The 17,666-nt window shown below is 59.1% G+C and overlaps 4 protein-coding genes across 8 annotated transcripts in view; 1 reads left to right on the forward strand and 3 right to left on the reverse strand.

The window, feature by feature from the left end:
• FOXP3 (forkhead box P3) overlaps positions 1–1,877 on the reverse strand; it is a 60,721-nt gene extending 58,844 nt beyond the window's left edge. Inside the window, exon 1 of the mRNA XM_082781675.1 lies at positions 1,798–1,877. The gene's annotated coding sequence lies outside the window, so the exon portion shown is untranslated. The remainder of the gene's footprint in view (positions 1–1,797) is intronic.
• On the forward strand, positions 1,828–6,717 carry TSPYL2 (TSPY like 2). 4 transcript variants are annotated; one of them, XM_082781674.1, is made up of 9 exons: positions 1,828–2,230; positions 3,130–3,852; positions 3,883–4,235; positions 4,936–5,013; positions 5,108–5,219; positions 5,298–5,443; positions 6,203–6,279; positions 6,377–6,450; positions 6,555–6,717. In XM_082781674.1, exons 1-9 carry the CDS (start codon positions 2,122–2,124, stop codon positions 6,626–6,628), a joined length of 1,746 nt encoding a protein of 581 aa, XP_082637800.1. In that variant the 5' UTR covers positions 1,828–2,121; the 3' UTR covers positions 6,629–6,717. The 4 variants fall into 4 exon arrangements, 3 of the variants coding, with proteins under 3 accessions (XP_082637800.1, XP_082637798.1, XP_082637799.1); XM_082781672.1 differs by having other exon boundaries at positions 3,130–4,235; XM_082781673.1 differs by having other exon boundaries at positions 3,130–4,235; positions 4,954–5,013.
• A 1,057-nt stretch (positions 6,718–7,774) lies between these two features.
• NAA10 (N-alpha-acetyltransferase 10, NatA catalytic subunit) lies at positions 7,775–11,265 on the reverse strand. The gene is made up of 8 exons (XM_082781603.1): positions 11,133–11,265; positions 10,216–10,314; positions 10,046–10,104; positions 9,876–9,921; positions 8,567–8,682; positions 8,434–8,478; positions 8,237–8,321; positions 7,775–8,114 (listed from the first exon to the last, which is right to left on the reverse strand). The coding sequence occupies exons 1-8, from the start codon at positions 11,151–11,153 to the stop codon at positions 7,884–7,886; spliced, it is 702 nt and encodes a 233-aa protein (XP_082637729.1). The 5' UTR covers positions 11,154–11,265; the 3' UTR covers positions 7,775–7,883.
• Positions 11,266–11,579: 314 nt separating this feature from the next.
• Positions 11,580–17,354, reverse strand: HSD17B10 (hydroxysteroid 17-beta dehydrogenase 10). Of its 2 annotated transcripts, none has more exons than XM_082781561.1 (6): positions 16,938–17,354; positions 16,200–16,364; positions 15,957–16,121; positions 15,177–15,305; positions 14,989–15,097; positions 11,580–13,541 (listed from the first exon to the last, which is right to left on the reverse strand). In XM_082781561.1, exons 1-6 carry the CDS (start codon positions 17,337–17,339, stop codon positions 13,351–13,353), a joined length of 1,161 nt encoding a protein of 386 aa, XP_082637687.1. In that variant the 5' UTR covers positions 17,340–17,354; the 3' UTR covers positions 11,580–13,350. The 2 variants fall into 2 exon arrangements, with proteins under 2 accessions (XP_082637687.1, XP_082637688.1); XM_082781562.1 differs by lacking the exon at positions 16,938–17,354 and adding an exon at positions 16,465–16,896 and having other exon boundaries at positions 11,581–13,541.
• Between the last annotated feature and the right edge of the window lie 312 nt (positions 17,355–17,666).

Genomic DNA, 17,666 nt, shown 5'->3' on the forward strand with positions numbered 1-17,666 from the left:
GGGGGTTTTGACCCCCCCAATTTGGGGTTTAATCCCTCCAATTTGGGGTTTTGACCCCCCCAATTTGGGGTCGGACCCCCCCAGTTGGGGGTTTGACCCCCCCCAATTTGGGGTCTGACCCCCCCCAATTTGGTGTTTAACCCCCCCATTTTGGGATTTCACCCCCCCATTTTGGGGCTCTGACCCCCCCAATTTGGGGTTTAACCCCCCCATATTGGGGGTTTTCACCCCCCCAATTTGGTGTTTAACCCCCCCATTTTGGGTTTTAACCCCCCCATTTTGTTTTTCCACCCCCCCATTTCCCCCCCCCTAGACCCTACCCCCGACCCTCCGCCGCTACCACCCCCCTCGGAAGCTGACCAGCCACAGGTGAGCACCCCCCCCCTTCCAAAACCAACCCCCCCCCCAACTTTTTAACCCCCCCTGACCCTTTTGGGCCCCCCCCCCACCCCAAAAAATTTTTTTTGCCCCCCCCCTTTTTAACAGGGTGCCGAGGAGGAGGCGGTGGCTCGGGAGCTGGAGCAGCTTTACCTCTCCCACCTCCGGCGCCTTCGTGGCGGGGGGGGGGGGGGGCCCAGGAAACGACACCCTGGGGCCCCCCCCCGACAATTTGCCCCCCCCCGCGCCCGAAGGGGCCCCAACACCTCGCTGGCGGCCGAGATGGCGCGGCGTTACGAGGGGGGGTTCGGGGGCCGCCGCAGCCCCCCCGTGTTACGGGGCAGGGGGGGGCCGTTGGTGGGGGCTTTGGTGGTCCCTGCGAGGCCCCCCCCCGGCCGGGGGGGGGCACTGGGGGGGCACTGAGGCGCTGCGGGGTGGTTTTGGCCTTGGCCGTGTTGGTGCCGGCGTGCGGCGACGGGGGGGGGCCCACGGCGGCTTTGGCCTTGGGGATCTACTTGGCCTTGGCCTGGTTGACGTGAGGGGCGTGGGGGGGGGCACATAAAATGGGCCCCCCCCCCCTTAAAAAAAAAAAAAAAGGGTCATTAAGTGTGGGGGGGGGGCAGCATGGGGCACCCCCAGCATCACCGCATGAACCCCAATTTCTCATCACCCCCCCCGCCTTGTGGACGCCCCCCCCCCCAATTAAGACACGGGCCCCCCCCCCGCAAAAAATCATCACATTTGGGGGGGGGGGCTCGATAATTTTGTGCCCCCCCCCGCCGCCTCCATTTCGTGGCCTGGTGTAGATACAGCCCTGGAAACGCGCTTGCCCTGATTCCTTGTGGGATTTAGAGGGGGGGGGGTTAAATTATTTTTTTTGGGGGGGGGGGGGGTGATGGTTGGGCTCCCCCCACCCCATTTTCAGCCCCCCCCCCCTCCCCGTTTCTCTGTCGCAGCCGCTTCCTGCCCCGGGGAAGGTCCCTGCAAAGGTCACGGGCTGACAAACACCGGGGGGGGGGGGGGGCGGATTTATAACGCGGGGGGGGGCTGAAAATCGGGGTTGTGTTAAGGGGGGGGGGCTCTGCGGGTCGGGGGGGGCACCTGGGGAGGGAAGGACGGAAATGGGGGGTGGGGGGGGCAAATTGGGGGCCCTCAGAGGCTTGGAGGGCAACTGGGGGGGGGTCCTCAGATGCTTGAGGGAAAATAAGGCGGGGGGGGGGGCAAAAATATAAGGGGGGGGCCCAGGCCTGTGCGTGAAATGGGGGGGGCAATGGGGGGGGCACAGACTGAGGCGGTGGGAGGTGGGGGGGGCGCTGGCGGCCGCTTCAACTCACCGCGATGCAGCCCAACGGGGGGCCCCGCAACACACAGGGGGGGTCCCCTGGGTTTAAATTTTTTTTTTGGGGGGGGGGGTCCGACCTTTTACACCCCCACGCCCCGGTACTTGAGGCCTAGCTCCGGGGAGAGCGCGACCGCACGTCCGCCCCCTCCGGCGGCTCGGCCGCCACTGACGTGCTCACGTCACCGCGCCGCCCTCGCGCCGGCCGCACGTGCCCGGAGCCCGCAGCGCGCATGCGCAACGAGCCCCCGCCTCTCCCCTGAGCCCGCCAAAGGGGGCACGTGACGCGGCGAGGCCACGCCCCCTCGCGGGCGGAAGTAGCCGCGCAGGGCGGGGGCGGTGAGGGCGCTCTCCCGGCTCGCCGGAGCCCGCCCGGCCCTGGAGCCGCCCCCGCCCCCGCCGCCATGAGCGGGGCAGGGGGGGAGCGGCCCCCGCCGCCGTCGTCTCCCCCCGCGAAGCTCCGCCGCTTGGATCCGCCCGCCGGGCCGGGCCTGGAGGCGTCACCCCCCGCCGGTAGGCCGCGGTGAGAGGGGCCGGCGCGCATGCGCCCTGAGGCGGGTTGGGGGGAGGGTCTGGAAACCGCTGGGGGGGGAGGCCTGGAAACTGCTGAGGGGGGATGTGGGGGAGCCTGGAAAATGCGATGAGGGGGGTGTGGGGGGCCTGGAGACCGCCATGGGATGAATGGGAGCTGCTGGGGGATGAATGGGGAGGCCTGGAAACCGCCAGGGGATGAATGGGGGGGCCTGGAAACCGCCAGGGGATGAATGGGGGGGGCTGGAAACGGCCAGGGGATGAACGAGGTGGGGGGGAGGGGGGGCTGGAAACTGCCATAGGAGAAGGGGGAACCTAGAAACTGCCACGGGGGAGTTGGGGGGGCTGGGAATCGCCAGGGAATGAATGGGGGGCCTGGAAACCACCATAGGGGGACTGGGGGGGGGCCTGGAAACCGCCATGGGGGGACTGGGGGGCCTGGAAATCAGCATGGGATGAATGGGAGGCCTGGAAACCACCAGGGAATGAATGGGGGGCCTGGAAACTGCCAAGTGATGGACGAGGTGGGGCGGGGGGGGGGCTGGAAACCACCATAGGGGGACTAGGGGGGTTCTGGAAACTGCTATGGTGGGACTGGGGGACTGGAAACTGCCCTGGGATGAATGGGGGGAGGCTTAGAAACAGCCACAGGATGAATGGGGGTGCTGGAAACCACCACAGGATTAACTGGGGAGCCTGGAAACAGCCCTGGGATGAATGGCGGGGGGCAGGGTACTGCTGGGGGGAGTCTAGAAACCACCAAAGGACTGTGTGTGTGGGGGTCTGGGAACAGCCAAGGAGGAAAGCAGTAACATGGGGGGCCTGGAAACCAGCATCGGGGTTCCGTGGGGTCCTTGAAACTGCCATTTGTCCCATCCTAGGGAACCCAGAGAGCGCCAGCACGCCGGATGGGAGCCCGGAGAGGGGAAAATTGGGGCTGGAGGCCGGTGGTAGGTGTCAGGGGGGGCTGGAGACCGCCACTGGGAGATGCGGGGAGCAAAGCGCAAACAGGAAGAGGAGGCTGGAGCCCAAGGGGGGCCTGGAGACCGCCATCAGCAGCTGCTCGGAGCAAAGCCCGAGGGGGAAAGGGAGGCCGGAGGCTAAGGGGGGCCTGGAAACCACCACCAGCAGCTGCTTGGAGCAAAGCACGAATGGGAAAAGGAGGCTGAGGCCCAAGGGGGGCCTGGAGACCGCCGCTGGCAGCTGCTCAGAGCAGAGCATGAGTGGGAAAAGGAGGCCGGAGGCCAAGGGGGGCCTGGAAACCACCAATGGCAGCGGCTCAGAGCAAAGCACGAGTGGGAAAAGGAGGCCGGAGGCCAAGGGGGGCCTGGAAACCACCAATGGCAGCGGCTCAGAGCAAAGCACGAGTGGGAAAAGGAGGCTGGAGGCCAAGGGGGGCCTGGAAACCACCAATGGCAGTGGCTCAGAGCAAAGCACGAGTGGGAAAAGGAGGCCGGAGGTCAAGGGGGGCCTGGAAACCACCAATGGCAGCGGCTCAGACCAAAACCCAAGTGGCAAAGGGAGGCCGGAGCCCAAAGGGAGGCTAGAGACCCCCGCCAGGAGCGAGAACGGAGGCCTGGAGCCCACCCCCGAGCCTGAGGGCAGCCTGGAAACCGCCACCACCCCTACGGGAGGCCTGGAAACCGCCACCACCCCTACGGGAGGCCTGGAAACCGCCACCCCCGCCTGCCCGGAGCGGAACGGCGAGGCCAAGGGCCAGAAGAAGAGGCCAAACCCGGAGGATTGCGCCGTCATCTCGCTGGGCGAGGAGGAGGAGGAGGAGGAAGACGAGGAAGAGGAGGGGGACGAAGGGCCCGGCCGCTACCTGGCGGCGCTGGAGGCCGTGCAGCTGGAGCTGGAGGCCGTGGAGGAGGAGGCGGCGCGCGCCTTCCGCCGCCTCCGCGCCAAATTCGGGCTGCGCCGCCGGCCCCACCTGCAGCGCCGCAACCACCTCATCCAGCACATCCCGGGCTTCTGGGTCACCGCCGTATCCTTTTATTTATTATTTCTATATTTTATATATTTTTTATATTTTTTTATATTTTTATTTTTATATTTTTTTATATTTTTATATTTATTTTATTTTATTTTTTATATTTTTATATTTTTATATAATTTATATGTTATTTTTATATATTTTTATATTTTAATATTTTTATACATTTTATATTATATTATATATTATTATATTATATTTAATATATATTTATATTTCTATATATTTCTATATATTTCTATATATTTCTATATATTTCTATATATTTCTATATTTTTTATATTTTAATATTATTTTTATATAATTTATATATTATTTTTATATATTTTTATATTTTTATATATTTTATATATTTTATATTATATTATATATTATTATAATATATTATTTTATATATTTTTATATTTTATATTTATATATTTCTATATATTTTTATATTTTTTTATATTTTTTATATTTTAATATTATTTTTATATAATTTATATATTATTTTTATATATTTTTATATATTTTGTATTATATATTATAATATATATTATATTTAATATATATTTCTATTTTATATTTATATATTTTTATATATTTTATATTATTTTATATATATATATTTTTTTGGGGGGTGGGGGGGTTGTTATTTTGGTTAAAAACCTCGCCCTCCTGCTTCCCTTAACGCCCCCCCCTCGTCTCCCAGTTCCTCAACCACCCCCAGCTCTCGGCCATGATCAGCGACCGCGACGAGGACGCGCTGAGCTACATGACCGGCCTGCAGGTACCTGGGGGGGGGGATTTTAGGATTTGGGGACCCCCCCAAAATAAATTTGGACCCCCCCCAGCTTGGGATGATGCTCTGGGGGGTCTTGCAGGTGGAAGAATTCGGCCCCACCCGGCCCGGCTGCAGGATCAGGTTCTTTTTCTCCGTCAACCCCTACTTCCAAAACCACGTCGTGGCCAAGGAATTCGTGCGCGGCCCCTCCGGTGGGTGAGCTTGGGGTAAAAAACACGTTTTTTGGGCTCGGGGGGGGTTGTTTTAGTGACCCCCCCCCCCCCCCGCAGGTCACCTGGTGTCCCACTCGACCCCAATCCGGTGGTGGCAGGGGCAGGACCCCCGGGGCCGGCCCCACAAGGGTCGCCCCCCTCCCCGCAGCTTCTTCGCCTGGTTCGGGGATCACAGCTTCCCCGCGGGGGATCGAGTGGCCGAGGTGAGCCCCAGTACGCTCCCAGTACCTCCCAGTATGCTCCCAGTATAGCCAGTACACCCCCAAGCACATCCCAGTATAGCCAGTACAACTTCAAGCACAACCCAGTTCTCCCAGTGCTCTTCCCAGTGCTCCCCTTGCCGCCCCCAGCACCTCCCAGTGCCCCCCAGCACCTCCCAGTAGCCCCTCCATCACCACCCCAGTGCTCCCAGTACGCTCCCAGCACTTCTCTGTGCTTCCCAGGACATCCCAGTATCTCCCAGTGGTCCCCGGTACCCTTTGGAACAGGGCTCAGGGCTTCTCCCAGCACCCTCCCCGTACTCCACAACTCCTTCAAAGCTATCCCAGTACTCCCAGTATTCTCCTTGCTCCATCCCAGTACCAGTTCTAACTCATCCCAGTGCTCCCAGTACCCTCCCAGAACATCCCAGTATGTCCCAGTGCTCTCAAACCCATGTATGGGCTCCTTCCTGTACCTAACCCCTGCCCCAGCACCTCCCAGTATGCCTTTGAGGACATCCCAGTGCCCCCAGTATCCATCCCAGTGTTCCCAGTACCCTCCCAGTACATCCCAGTGCTCCCCAGTCCTCTCTCAAATCCCTATTTGGGCTCCTTTTGGTATCTAAACCCTTCCTAGTGTCCCCCAGCACCTCCCAGTATGCCTTTGAGGACATCCCAGTGCCCCCAGTACCCCTCCCAGTGCCCCCAGTACCCTTCCCAGTGCCTCCCAGCATCCCCTGACCCCCCCATTTCCCCCCCCAGATCATCAAGGAGGAGCTGTGGCCGAACCCGCTGCCGTTCTACCTGCTGGATGAGGGTGCTGAGGCCCCCCCTGAAAGGTCAGCCTTTTGGGGGGGGGGCAAACAGATTTTTTTTTGGAGGGGGGGGGGTGCTGGGGGACAGGACCCCAACACCGTGCCCCCCCCCACCCCACAGCGAGAGCGGGGAGGACAGCGTGGTGATCGTGGACGACGACGAGGACGTGCAGGAGATCCTCGATGATGGGGATGGTAAGAGACCCCCCCCCCCAAAAAAAAAACAACCCCAAATCCTCCTGCCCCCCCCCAACCCAAAAAAGGGGGCGTCTGATGGTGCCCCCCCCCCTCTTTTCCAGGCAGTGGGGTGGAAGAAGTCGTGGCTGAGGCGCCCCAGGACAGACGGACGGAGCCCAAGGGGGACAGAGGATGAATTTGGGGGGGTCCAACCCCCCCAAAAAAATATCTTGGGTAAAAATCCCCCCAAAAAAACACATCTCAGGGTGTTTGGCAGCCTTGAACCCCCCCCCCAAACCCCCCACTCTGAGGGGGGGGCTCAGTATCCCCCCCCGCCTCTGAAGACCCCCCCCCTGCAATATTTTCCCCCTCCCCGCAGAGAGATTTTTGGGGAGGCTTGAGCGATTTTTGTACATTTTGCAGCGAAAATTTTTAAAAATTCCTTTTTAAAAAAAAAAAAAAAAATCTTAAATACTATAATAAATAAAAAAGATTTACAAACGGTGTCCCTCTGCCCCCAGTACCGCGTCCCCCCCCCCCATATCCCCTCCCACCTCTAGGCCCAGCTCCGGAGCCTGCCGCGGCGGCGTACAGCTCCTCACCGCACGGCCGCCGGAAGTAGAAATGAGCCGCTTCCGCTTCCGGCGGCCCAAGGCAACCGCCTTCGGGGCGCGCCGCCTCTAATCAGCGAGCGGGGTTGAGCCAAGCCACGCCCCCATGGCATAGAGGCCTCGCCCCGGTGCAGCCCGCAGCCTTGCCCCGCCTCCTGGCCAATCAGCGAGCGGGGGCGTGGCCACGAAGCCACGCCCCCTCACCCCCTGCCCTGGTCCCACGTGGGCTGCCCAAAGTTGCCCCAAACCCCACTAAATCCCCCCAAATCTCCCCCAAACACCCTTAAACCCCCCAAAGTCGCCCCAAACCTCCCTAAACCCACCCCAAGACACCCCAAAGCTCCACTAAACCTCCTGAAGCCAACCTAAACCCTCCAAAGTCACCCCAAAATGGCCCTAAACCCCTCCAATTGCTCCAACCTCACCCAAAGCTGCCCCCAAACACCCCTAAAATCCCCCAAACCCACCCCAAATTCCCTCTAAACCTCCCCAAAGCACCCTAAAGTCCCCCTAAACTCCAAAAACCCACCCCAAATTCCCCCTAAATCCCCCAAACCCACCCCTAATTCCCCCAAAGCCTCCCTCCAATGCCCCTAAACCCCTCCAATTGCCCCAATCTCACCCAAAGCTGCCCCCAAACACCCCCAAAACCCCCCAAACCCACCCCAAATTCCCCCTACACCCCCAAACAGTGCCCACAACTCCCCCCAAAACTCCACAACAAACAAAAGCAGAGAAGGGAGAGCTTTATTCCCCCCCACCCCAACAAAAACGGGGTGGGATGGGGTCCCCCGTAGCCCCCCCTCACCCCAAATTTTTATTTTTTTTTTGGGGGGGCCCCTACGAGGCGGAATCCGAGGCCTCGGAGCTGTCCTTGACGTCGGTGCTCTCGGTGGCCTCGCTCACCTCGCTCACGTCCTTGCTGTCGGCCCCGCTGTCCTCAGGGGGGGGCGCCCCGGGGGTGGCGGGGGGGCCCCCGCTTCCACAGCCTTCTCCCCCCCCCCGGGGGGGCTCACCGGGGCTGGGGGCTGCGGGGCGACCCCGCTCTTTCTGCTCCACTTGTTTCCGCAGCTATGAGGACGAGAAAAAAACAAGAAAAAAGGGTTTTTCGAGTGAAAAAAAGGGGAAATTTACCCCGCGTGCCCCCCCCATAGTGGATTTGGGGGTGTTTTTTTTTTTGGGGGGGGTCCAACCTCGTCTGCCATCTGGGTGAGGTCCCGCTTCATGGCGTAGGCGTCCTCACCGTCGGCGTAGTATTTGGGTTCCACCTCGCTGATCCTGGGGGGGGGCAGCACAGGGGGGGTTATTTTGGGGTTCCTCGTGCCCCCCCCTCAACTTTCAGCCCCCCCAGTTTGTTTATCCCACCCCCCCAGTTAAAACCAGCACTCACTGGAAGTTGAGGGTGTTGGAGTAGAGGTGCAGAGCCGCCCGGTTGCTGCCAAAAAAAATAAAGAAATGGGGGGAAAAATATGATTTAGGGGGCCCCCCCCGGATCGTAAAAGGGGATTTGGGGGGGCCCCCACCTCTTGCGCACGTGCAGGGAGACGTATTTGGCGTTGAAGTTCTCGATCATGGCCCGCGACGCCTGGTCCATCAGCTTCTGCGCCAGCCCCAAACGCCGGTGGGAGCGCTTCACCGCCTGCGGGGGGGGGCCACGAGGGGTTTAGGGCACCCCAAAAGCTTTTCGGGACCCCCCCGCAGCTTGGCACCGCCAGGAGGAGTCCCCGAAATCGAGTGGAAGGCCACCAGATGAGGTGGGAGTGAACAGGCTCACAAGAGCCACCCAAAAACCCCACAAGAGCCACAAAAACACCACAAAATCCCCCCAAACCCCACAAAATCCCCCCTAAAAAAACACTATACCCCCCAAAAAAACCACTATTCCCCCCAAAAAAACTATATCCCCCCAAAACTCCAGAATAACCCCCAAACAAGCAATTATATTCCCCCCCAAAACACCATAATATCCCCACAATACACCAAAAACCTCAATATTCCCCCAAAACCCCACAACTTCCCCCCCAAAACCCTTAATAGCCTATAAAACCCCATTATATCCCCCCAAAACCCCTAATAGCCCATAAAACCCCACTCTTTCCCCCCGAAAACCCCCAATATCCCCCCAAAAAGCCACTGTATCCCCCTAAAATCCTCAAAAAACACTATAGTCCCCCAAACCCCACAATAACCACTACAGTCCCCCAAAACTCCATAATATCCCTAAAATAACCCCCAAAAAGCCACTGTATCCCCCCCAAAAAAACTCAATATCCCCCCAAAACCCCATAACATCAAAAAAACCACACTATAGCCCCCCAAACCCTCAATATCCCAAAAAAAGTTCCCCAAAACCCCCACAGTACCCCCAAAGAACCCCTCTACTCCCCCCAAACCCCCCAATATCCCCAAATAACCCCCAAAAAAGCCACTGTATCCCCAAAACCCCCCAATATTCCCCCCAAACCCCTATATCCCCCCCCAAACCACACTATATTCTCCCCAAAACCCCCAAATATCCTCCTACTATCCTATAAACCTCCAAAAAACCCCAAAAAACCCACAATATGCCCCCAAAAAACACTACACCCCCAAAAACCCTACAACATCCTCAAAAAAAAACGCTATATTCCCTCAAAACCCCACAACACCCCCAAAAAACCCATTGTATTCCCCCCAAAAATCACAATATCCCTCCCAACCCCCCCATATCGCCCCAAAACCCCCTACACGGCCCCCAAAAACACACTCATCCCCCCTTTTTTCCCCCAACACCCCAAAATTTCCCCCATATTTCTTCCACCCGCTAAAAAAAAGACCCCAAACCCCCCTTACCAGGGACGTGATGTGCCCGTGGGGAACATCATCGGGGTCTTCCTCCCTAAAACACAACGGGATGAGACACGGGGGGGACCCTAAAACCTCTCAGCATCCCTTATTTTTTATCAGGACACCCCAAAAAGTGGCGGTGGGGGAGGACGGGGCCCCCCCCGAGCCGCACTCACATCTTGGCCAGGACGTAGCCGACGATTTTCCCGTTTTCGTCCTCGGCGATGTAGGAAAGCTGCAAAAAAAAGGGGGAAAAAGGGTTTTAGGATCGAGTCCCGGGGTTTAGGGTCGGTTTGGGGAATTGGGGGGTGTCCCCGGAGCACCCATGGGTGCTGGGGGGGGGTACCTGGGGCCAGGAGAGGCCGTGGTAGAAGTAATATTTCATCTGGTAGTTTTCGGGCAGGCACAGGAGGTTGCAGTGCTGCATGTTCATCAGGTCCTCGGGCTGCGGGGTGGGGAGGGCGAACCCCAAAAAGGGGTGAGGGGGACCCCAAAACGGCCCCGGAGCCGCCCCATGTGGATACGGGGTGCTGGGGGGTGGCTCAGGTCCTCGACTGCTTTTCAGGACCTCGATGTTTGGCTCCAAGACCCCAATTCCATGCTCAGAGCCCCCCCCGGACCCCAATATCCACCCCCAGGACCCCAATTCTCTCCCTTAGAGCCCTCCCAGGACCTCAGTTCCCCTCTATGGACCCCAAATGCCCCCTCAATACCCCCCCCAAACCCCAATGTCCCCCTCAGAGCCCTTCCAAGACCCTAATTCTCCTCCAGGCCCCCAAATGCCCCCCCAGCACCCCAAATCCCCCCTCAGTGCCCACTTAGGACACCAGTGTTACCCTCCAGAACCCCAACGTCCCCCTCAGAGCCCTTCAAACACCCTAATTCCCCTCCAGGACCCCAATATCCCCCCCCAATGACCCCAAAACCCCCCTCAGTGCCCCCTTAGGACCCCAACGTCCCCCTCAGACCCCTCCCAACACCCTAATTCCCCTCCAGGACCCCAACATTCCCCCCCCATGACCCCAAAACCCCCCTCCAGGCCCCCAAATGCCCCCCCAGCACCTCAAATCCCCCCTCAGCGCCCCCCTAGGCCCCTCCAGGCCCCTTTAACCCCCCTCAGCGCCCCCCTAGGCCCCTCCAGGCCCCTTTAACCCCCCCGGCTCCCCCCTCACCTCCCTCCCGGCCTCCCCTCGGAACCCGGCGACCCCCTCCCGGTTCTCCCCGGTGCCCAATGACCCCTCCCGACCCTCCCCAGCCGCCCACCCGCGCGTTTCGGATGTTCATGGTCGCGGCCGCCCCGGCGACTCCGTCGCCGCCTCCCGCCCCGCCGCCGCCGCCGCCGCCGCTCTCCCTCTCCCTCGCCTCAGGCGCCGCTTCCGCCGGAAGAACGCGCGGCGACCAATCAGCGCTCGGAGAGCCTCGCTAAATCCCGCCCTCCCGGCTGTGCATTGCGGTTGGGCTCGCCTCCTGCCCCGCGCTGTGCGGACAGCCTCGCTAGCCAATCAGCGAGCGAGATGAAGACTAACCCCGCCCTCCCCGCTTTCCTGTTAGCCAATCAGGGGCCGGCTAAGGAAGAGCGAGGCTCACCCACCGCGTGCCCGGCGGCGACCAATCACAACCGCAACTCCCGCTGGGGGGCGTGCCCCGCCCACCACCACCCTCTTACCCAATCACGCCCGGGGGCTGAGCGGATTGGCGTGCGCGCGAGCCAATAGGGAACGAGAGAAGGCGGGGCAGACACGCTTTATTGATATAGGGGTGGCCGGGCCATTGGGGGGGGGGGGGGAGATTTTGGGGTCCCCCTGCTCTGGGGGTCCCCGGGGGGGTCCCCGCTTTTTGGGGTGCCCCCACGGTGTCCGTACCCCCAGGGGAACCCCACTTTGGGGGGTCCCCGCTCCGTGGATACCCCCCAGGGGGCCCCATTTTGGGGGGTCCCCTTTTTGGGGTGCCCCCATTTTGGGGTCTTTCCCCCCAGGGGACCCCTTTTTGGGGTGACCCCGGTGACCCTAAACCCCCAGGGGGTCCCCTCGAGTGTGTCCGTACCCGTTTGGGTCTCCCATTTTTGGGGTGTCTCCGTGTACCCCCATGGGACATCATTTTGGGGTGACCCCCCCTTTTAGGGTGTCCCCTTTTTGGGGTGACTCCATTTTGGGGTGTCCCCCCCTTTTTGGGGTGTCCCCCTTTTGGGGTGTCCCCTTTCTGTCCCCCCAGGAGACCCCTATTTCGGGGTGTCCCAAAACCACGTGTACCCAGAGTTCCCATTATGGGGTGACCCCCTTCTAGGGGTACCCCCATGGGGGGTGTCCCCCATTTTTGGGGTCTCCCCTATTTTTGGGGTGTCCCCGGTATGTCCGTACCCCCCATTTTGGGGTGTAACCGTTTTCGGGTGTCCCCATTCCAGCTGTACCCCCAAGAGGTCCCCTTTTTGGGGTGCCCCCTTTTTAGGGTGCCCCCTTTTTGGGGTGTCCCCAGCCTGTGCATACCCCCAGGAGGGGTCCCCAATTTTTGGGGTGCCCCTACTGTGTCTGTACCCCCTGGGGGACCCCATTTAGGGTCCCCTTTGTGCGTGTACCCCCATGGGGACCCCATTTTAGGGTGTCCCCTGTCCCTTTATACCCCCAGGAGGCCCCATTTTGGGGTCCCCATTCCCTCTACACCCCCAAAGGGGGGTCTCCAAGTTTTGGGGTGTCCCTCGTGGATCCCAAACACCCCCATTTTGGGTTTTCCCCAGCCCCTTCATACCCCAAGGCTTCATCCCCACACTTTTGGGGTTTCCCCAGTCTCTGCTCACCCCCAATTTTTCGGGGTGAGGCCCCAAATTTTCAGGGTGGGATCCCCAAATTTTCAGGGTAGAGTCCCCAAATTTTCGGGGTGAGGTCCCCAAATTTTCAGGGAAAAGTCCCCAAATTTTCAGGAAGAGGACCCCAAATTTTCGGGGTGAGGACCCCAAATTTTCAGGGAGAAGTCCCCAAATTTTCGGGAAGAAGTCCCCAAATTTTCAGGGAAAAGTCCCCAAATTTTCAGGGTAGAGTCCCCACATTTTCAGGGTGGGATCCCCAAATTTTCAGGGAAAAGTCCCCAAATTTTCGGGGTGAGGTCCCCAAATTTTCAGGGAAAAGTCCCCAAATTTTCAGGGAGAGGACCCCAAATTTTCAGGGTGAGAAACCCAAATTTTCAGGGAGAAGTCCCCAAATTTTTGGGGTGAGGTCCCCACATTTTCGGGGTGAGGTCTCTAATTTTTTGGGGTGAGGTCCCCACATTTTCGGGGTGAGGTCTCTAATTTTTTGGGGTGAGGTCCCCAAATTTTTGGGGTGGAATCCCCAAATTTTTGGGGTGGGATCCCCAAATTTTCAGGAAGAAGTCCCCAAATTTTCAGGGAAAAGTCCCCAAATTTTCAGGGTGAGGTCCCCACATTTTCGGGGTGGGATCCCCAATTTTTCGAGGGGGGGTCCCCAAATTTTTTGGGGTGTCCCCCCCCCGTTTAGGGCTGCATGCGCAGGGCCCCGTCCAGCCTCACCACCTCCCCGTTGATCATGGGGTTTTCGGCCAGCGCCTGCACCAGGTGGGCGAATTCCCCCGGGTGCCCCAAACGGGACGGGAAGGGCACCTGCTGCCCCAAAAAGTTCCGCACCCGTTCGGGCAAACCGGCCAGCAACGGGGTGGAGAACAACCCTAAAAGGGACAAAAAAAGGGGGTGAGTCTGTTACCCTATATCCTTTTCCACCCTAAAAAAAAAGGGGGTGAAACGTTTGCCCTATAACTTTTCCACCCTAAAAAAACAAAGGGGGTGAAGCAGTTGCCCTAAAACTTTTCCCACCCCAAAAACAAAGGGGCCGAAGCGTTTGCCCTACAACTTCTTCCACCCTAAAAAAAAAGGGGGTGAAGCGTTTGCCCTACAACTTTTCCCACCCCAAAAAAAAAGGGGGTGAGTCAGTTACCCTATATCCTTTTCCACCCCGAAAAAAAAGGGGGTGAGTTGTTTGCCCTATAACTTTTCCCACCCTAAAAAAAAAAGGGGGCTGAAGCGTTTGCCCTATAACTTTTCCCACCCCAAAAACAAAGGCGGGTGAAGCGTTTGCCCTATAACTTCTTCCACCCCAAAAAAAAAAAGGGGTGAAGCGTTTGCCCTATAACTTCTTCCACCCCCAAAAAAAGGGGTCAAAGCGTTTGCCCTATATCCTTTTCCACCCTAAAAAAAAAGGGGGGGAGTTGTTTGCCCTATAACTTTTCCCACCCCAAAAAAAAAGGGAGTAAAGCGCTTGCCCTACAACTTTTCCACCCTAAAAAAAAAAAGGGGCTGAAGCGTTTGCCCCATAACTTTTCCATCCCAAAAAAAAAAGGGGATGAAGTGTTTGCCCTATAACTTTTCCCACCCCAAAAACAAAGGCGGGTGAAGCATTTGCCCTAAAACTTTTCCCACCCCAAAAACAAAGGCGGGTGAAGCATTTGCCCTATAACCTCTTCCACCCCCAAAAAAAAAAGGGGTGAAGCGTTTGCCCTACAGTTTTTCACACCCCAAAAATAAAGGGGGGTGAAGATTTTGCCCTACAACTTTTCCCATGCCAAAAACAAAGGGGGTGGAAAAAAAGGGGGGAGAATTGTTTGCCCTACAACTTTTCCACCCTAAAAAAAAAGGAGGAGAAAAAAAAAGATGGAGAAAAAAAGGGGGGTGAAGCATTTGCCCTACAACTTTTCCCACCCCAAAAAAAAAAAGGGAGCGAAGCCTTTCCCCTACAACCTTTTCCACCCCCCAAAAAACAGCGGGTGAAACGTTGACCCTACAACTTCTTCCACCCCAAAAAAAAAGGAGTGAAGTGTTTGCCCCTCAACTTTTTCCACCCCAATAAAAAAAAGGGGGTGAAAAAAAAGGGGGTGAAGCATTTTTCCTACAACTTTTCCACCCCCAAAAAAAAGGGGGTGAAACGTTGACCCTACAACTTCTTCCACCCCAAAAAAAAAGGGAGCGAAGCCTTTCCCCTACAACTTTTCCACCCCAAAAAAAAAAAAAAAGGAAACAAAGCATTTTCCCTGCAGCTTCTCCCACCCCATTAAAAAAAAAGGGGCTTAAGGGCTCGCCCTCCAGCTTCTCCCACCCCATAAACCGCCCCCGACCCCATACCTGGAGCGATGGTGACCACGCGGATCCCCAGGGGCGCGAGGTCGCGGGCGATGGGCAGCGTCATCCCCACGATTCCCCCCTTGGAGGCGGAGTAGGCGGCCTGCCCCACCTTTTGGGGACAAAAAGGGACGATTAGGGGGTGGCCCCGCTCTTCCTGACCCCATTAATCCCCCCCCCGGGGATCTCACCTGCCCCTCGAAGGCGGCCACGCTGGCGGTGTTGACCACCAGACCCCGGTGGCCGTCGGGGTCGGGGGGGTTTTGGCTCATCAGGCGGGCGCTGAGGCGGGTCACGTTGAAGGTTCCCACTAGGTTTACCTATAGGATATGGGGTGGAGGCGTTAGGGTCGGCCCGACCCCGTAAGCGGCTTGAGGACGGCCCCGTGAGCGCCCCACGGTCACCCCGAGGACAGCCCCGTGGCTAAAAGCAGCCTGCTGATCCCGTCCCCGACCCCACAACCACCCCATTGACCCCATCCCCGACCCCACAACCACCCCAAGGACACCCCCATGCCCCCAAGCACCCCATTGACTCCATTCCCGACCCCACAACCACCCTGCTGACCCCATCCCCAACCCCAAACCCACCCCAAGGACAGCCCAATGACAACAACCACCCCATAAACCCCATCCCCGCCCCCACAACCACCCCAAGGACACCCCAATGACAACAACCACCCCATAAACCCCATCCCCAATCCCAAAACCACCCCATTAACCCCATCCCTGACCCCAAAACCACCCCATTCACCCCATCCGTGACCCCAAAACCCCCCTGAAGTCACCTCCATGCCCACACCCACCCCATTAACCCCATCCCTGACCTCACACCCACCCCAAGGACACCCCAATGACAACAACCACCCCCTAAACCCCATCCCCAACCCCAAAACCACCCCACTCACCCCATCCCCGACCCCAAAACCACCCCGCTGGAGGCCCCCACGAGCCCCCCAGCCCCCTACTCACATTAACAACCCGCTGGAAGTCCTCCAACTCGTGCACCTTGTCCTTCTTGGCGTTGTAGGTTTTCACAGCGATGCCCACCCCGGCGCAGTTCACCGTCAGCTCCAGCTTCCCGAACTTCTTCTTGGCCAGCTCCAGGGCGGCCTCCACCTCCTTGGCGGACGTCACCTGTGGGGACAGCGGCGCTGGGACCCCCAATTTGTCACCTACCCCTTCACCTCGCTGCCACCCCGTCCCCGTACTCACGTCAGCGGGGGCGAAGGCGCAGTTGTCCCCCAGCTCCGCCGCCACCTTGGCCCCCTGTGAGCTGGGGAGGTCGAGGAGGACGACGCGGGCCCCTTGCTGCACCAAGCGCTCCGCTGTGGCTCGGCCCAAGCCCGAAGAGCCGCCGGTGACCAGCGCTACAAGGCCCTAGAGGGGATGGGAAGGGGTTTGGGGTTAAAAGGGGGGGAAAAGGGGCAGGGTTGGGCTCGCAGAGGCCGGCTGAGGGGGGCGCGGTGCTGCCCAGAACCTTCACGCTGCGCAGGGACGCCATCTTGGGGTCAAGGCCAGTGAGGGGAGACGAAAAGAGCCGAGTGGAGCCGAAGGGAGCCGAAGGGGAACGAAGAGAGCCGAGAAGAGCCGAAAGGAGCCGAGTGGAGGAGCCGAATGGAAACGAACGGAGCCGAGAAGAGCCGAAAGGAGCCGAAGGGAGCCGAAGGGAGGAGCCGAGTGGAGCCGAAGGGGAACGAACGGAGCCGAAGGGAGCCGAGCGGAGGAGCCGAAGGGGAACGAACGGAGCCGAGGAGAGCCGAATGGAGCCGAACGTGAACGAATGGAACCGAGTGGAGCCGAGAAGAGCCGAATGGAAGAGCCGAAGGGAGCCGAGAAGAGCCGAAGGGAGGCAAAGGGGAAGGAACGGAGCCGAACGGAGCCAAAGGGAGCCGAAGGAAGCCGAACGAAACCGAAGGGAGCCGAAAGGAGCCGAACAGAGCCGAAGCGAACCGAATGGAGGCGGACGGAGCCGAACGGAGCGGAGCGGAGGCGGGACGTGGGCGGTGGTGGGCGGAGCCGGCCGGAGCTGAGCGCTGATAGGCGGAGCCGAGGGGGCGAGGAGCGCAGCCGAAGGGCGGTGGGCGGGGCCAAGCCGAAGGGCGACGGGAGGAGCCGAGCGGCGATTGGCGGAGCCCGAAGGGAGCCGAAAGAACCCGAATGGAGCCGAGCGGAGCCGAAAGAACCCGAACGGGGCCGAGCGACGATGGCTGGAGCCGAACGAACCCGAACGGAGCCGAAAGAACCCGAATGGAGCCGAGCGGCTGCAGGGGACGGGGTCGGGACCCCGGGAGGGGGGGGAGAGGCCCCCCCGGGGAACCCCCCTGGATTTTGGGACCCCCACAGTGGGGCCATGGGGGGGACCCCCGTGGGGCTGGGGGGGGCAGGGGGACAACAGTGTTAAGGGTGGCCCCCCCCAGGAGATGAGGATCCCAAAAGACCCGGGATAGGGACCCCTGGGGGGGGGGCAGACGTGGGACCCCCAAAAATAGGGAGCAAGACCCCCAAAAATGAGGCTCAGGACCCCCAGGGAGCTCCAGGAGCAGCAAAACCCCCCCGGGGACGGGATGGGGAGCCCCAGGGACGCGGTGCCAGCACCCCAGGGGGGGGCCAGGTCCCCCCCCCCAGGCTCGTCCCAGCTGCCGTGTCCGTGCCCGGCGGGCGGCCAGGGTGTAGCGTTAC

This window comes from Aythya marila, assembly GCF_965140915.1.
Source record: "Aythya marila genome assembly, chromosome: 31".
NCBI classification, from domain to species: domain Eukaryota; kingdom Metazoa; phylum Chordata; class Aves; order Anseriformes; family Anatidae; genus Aythya; species Aythya marila.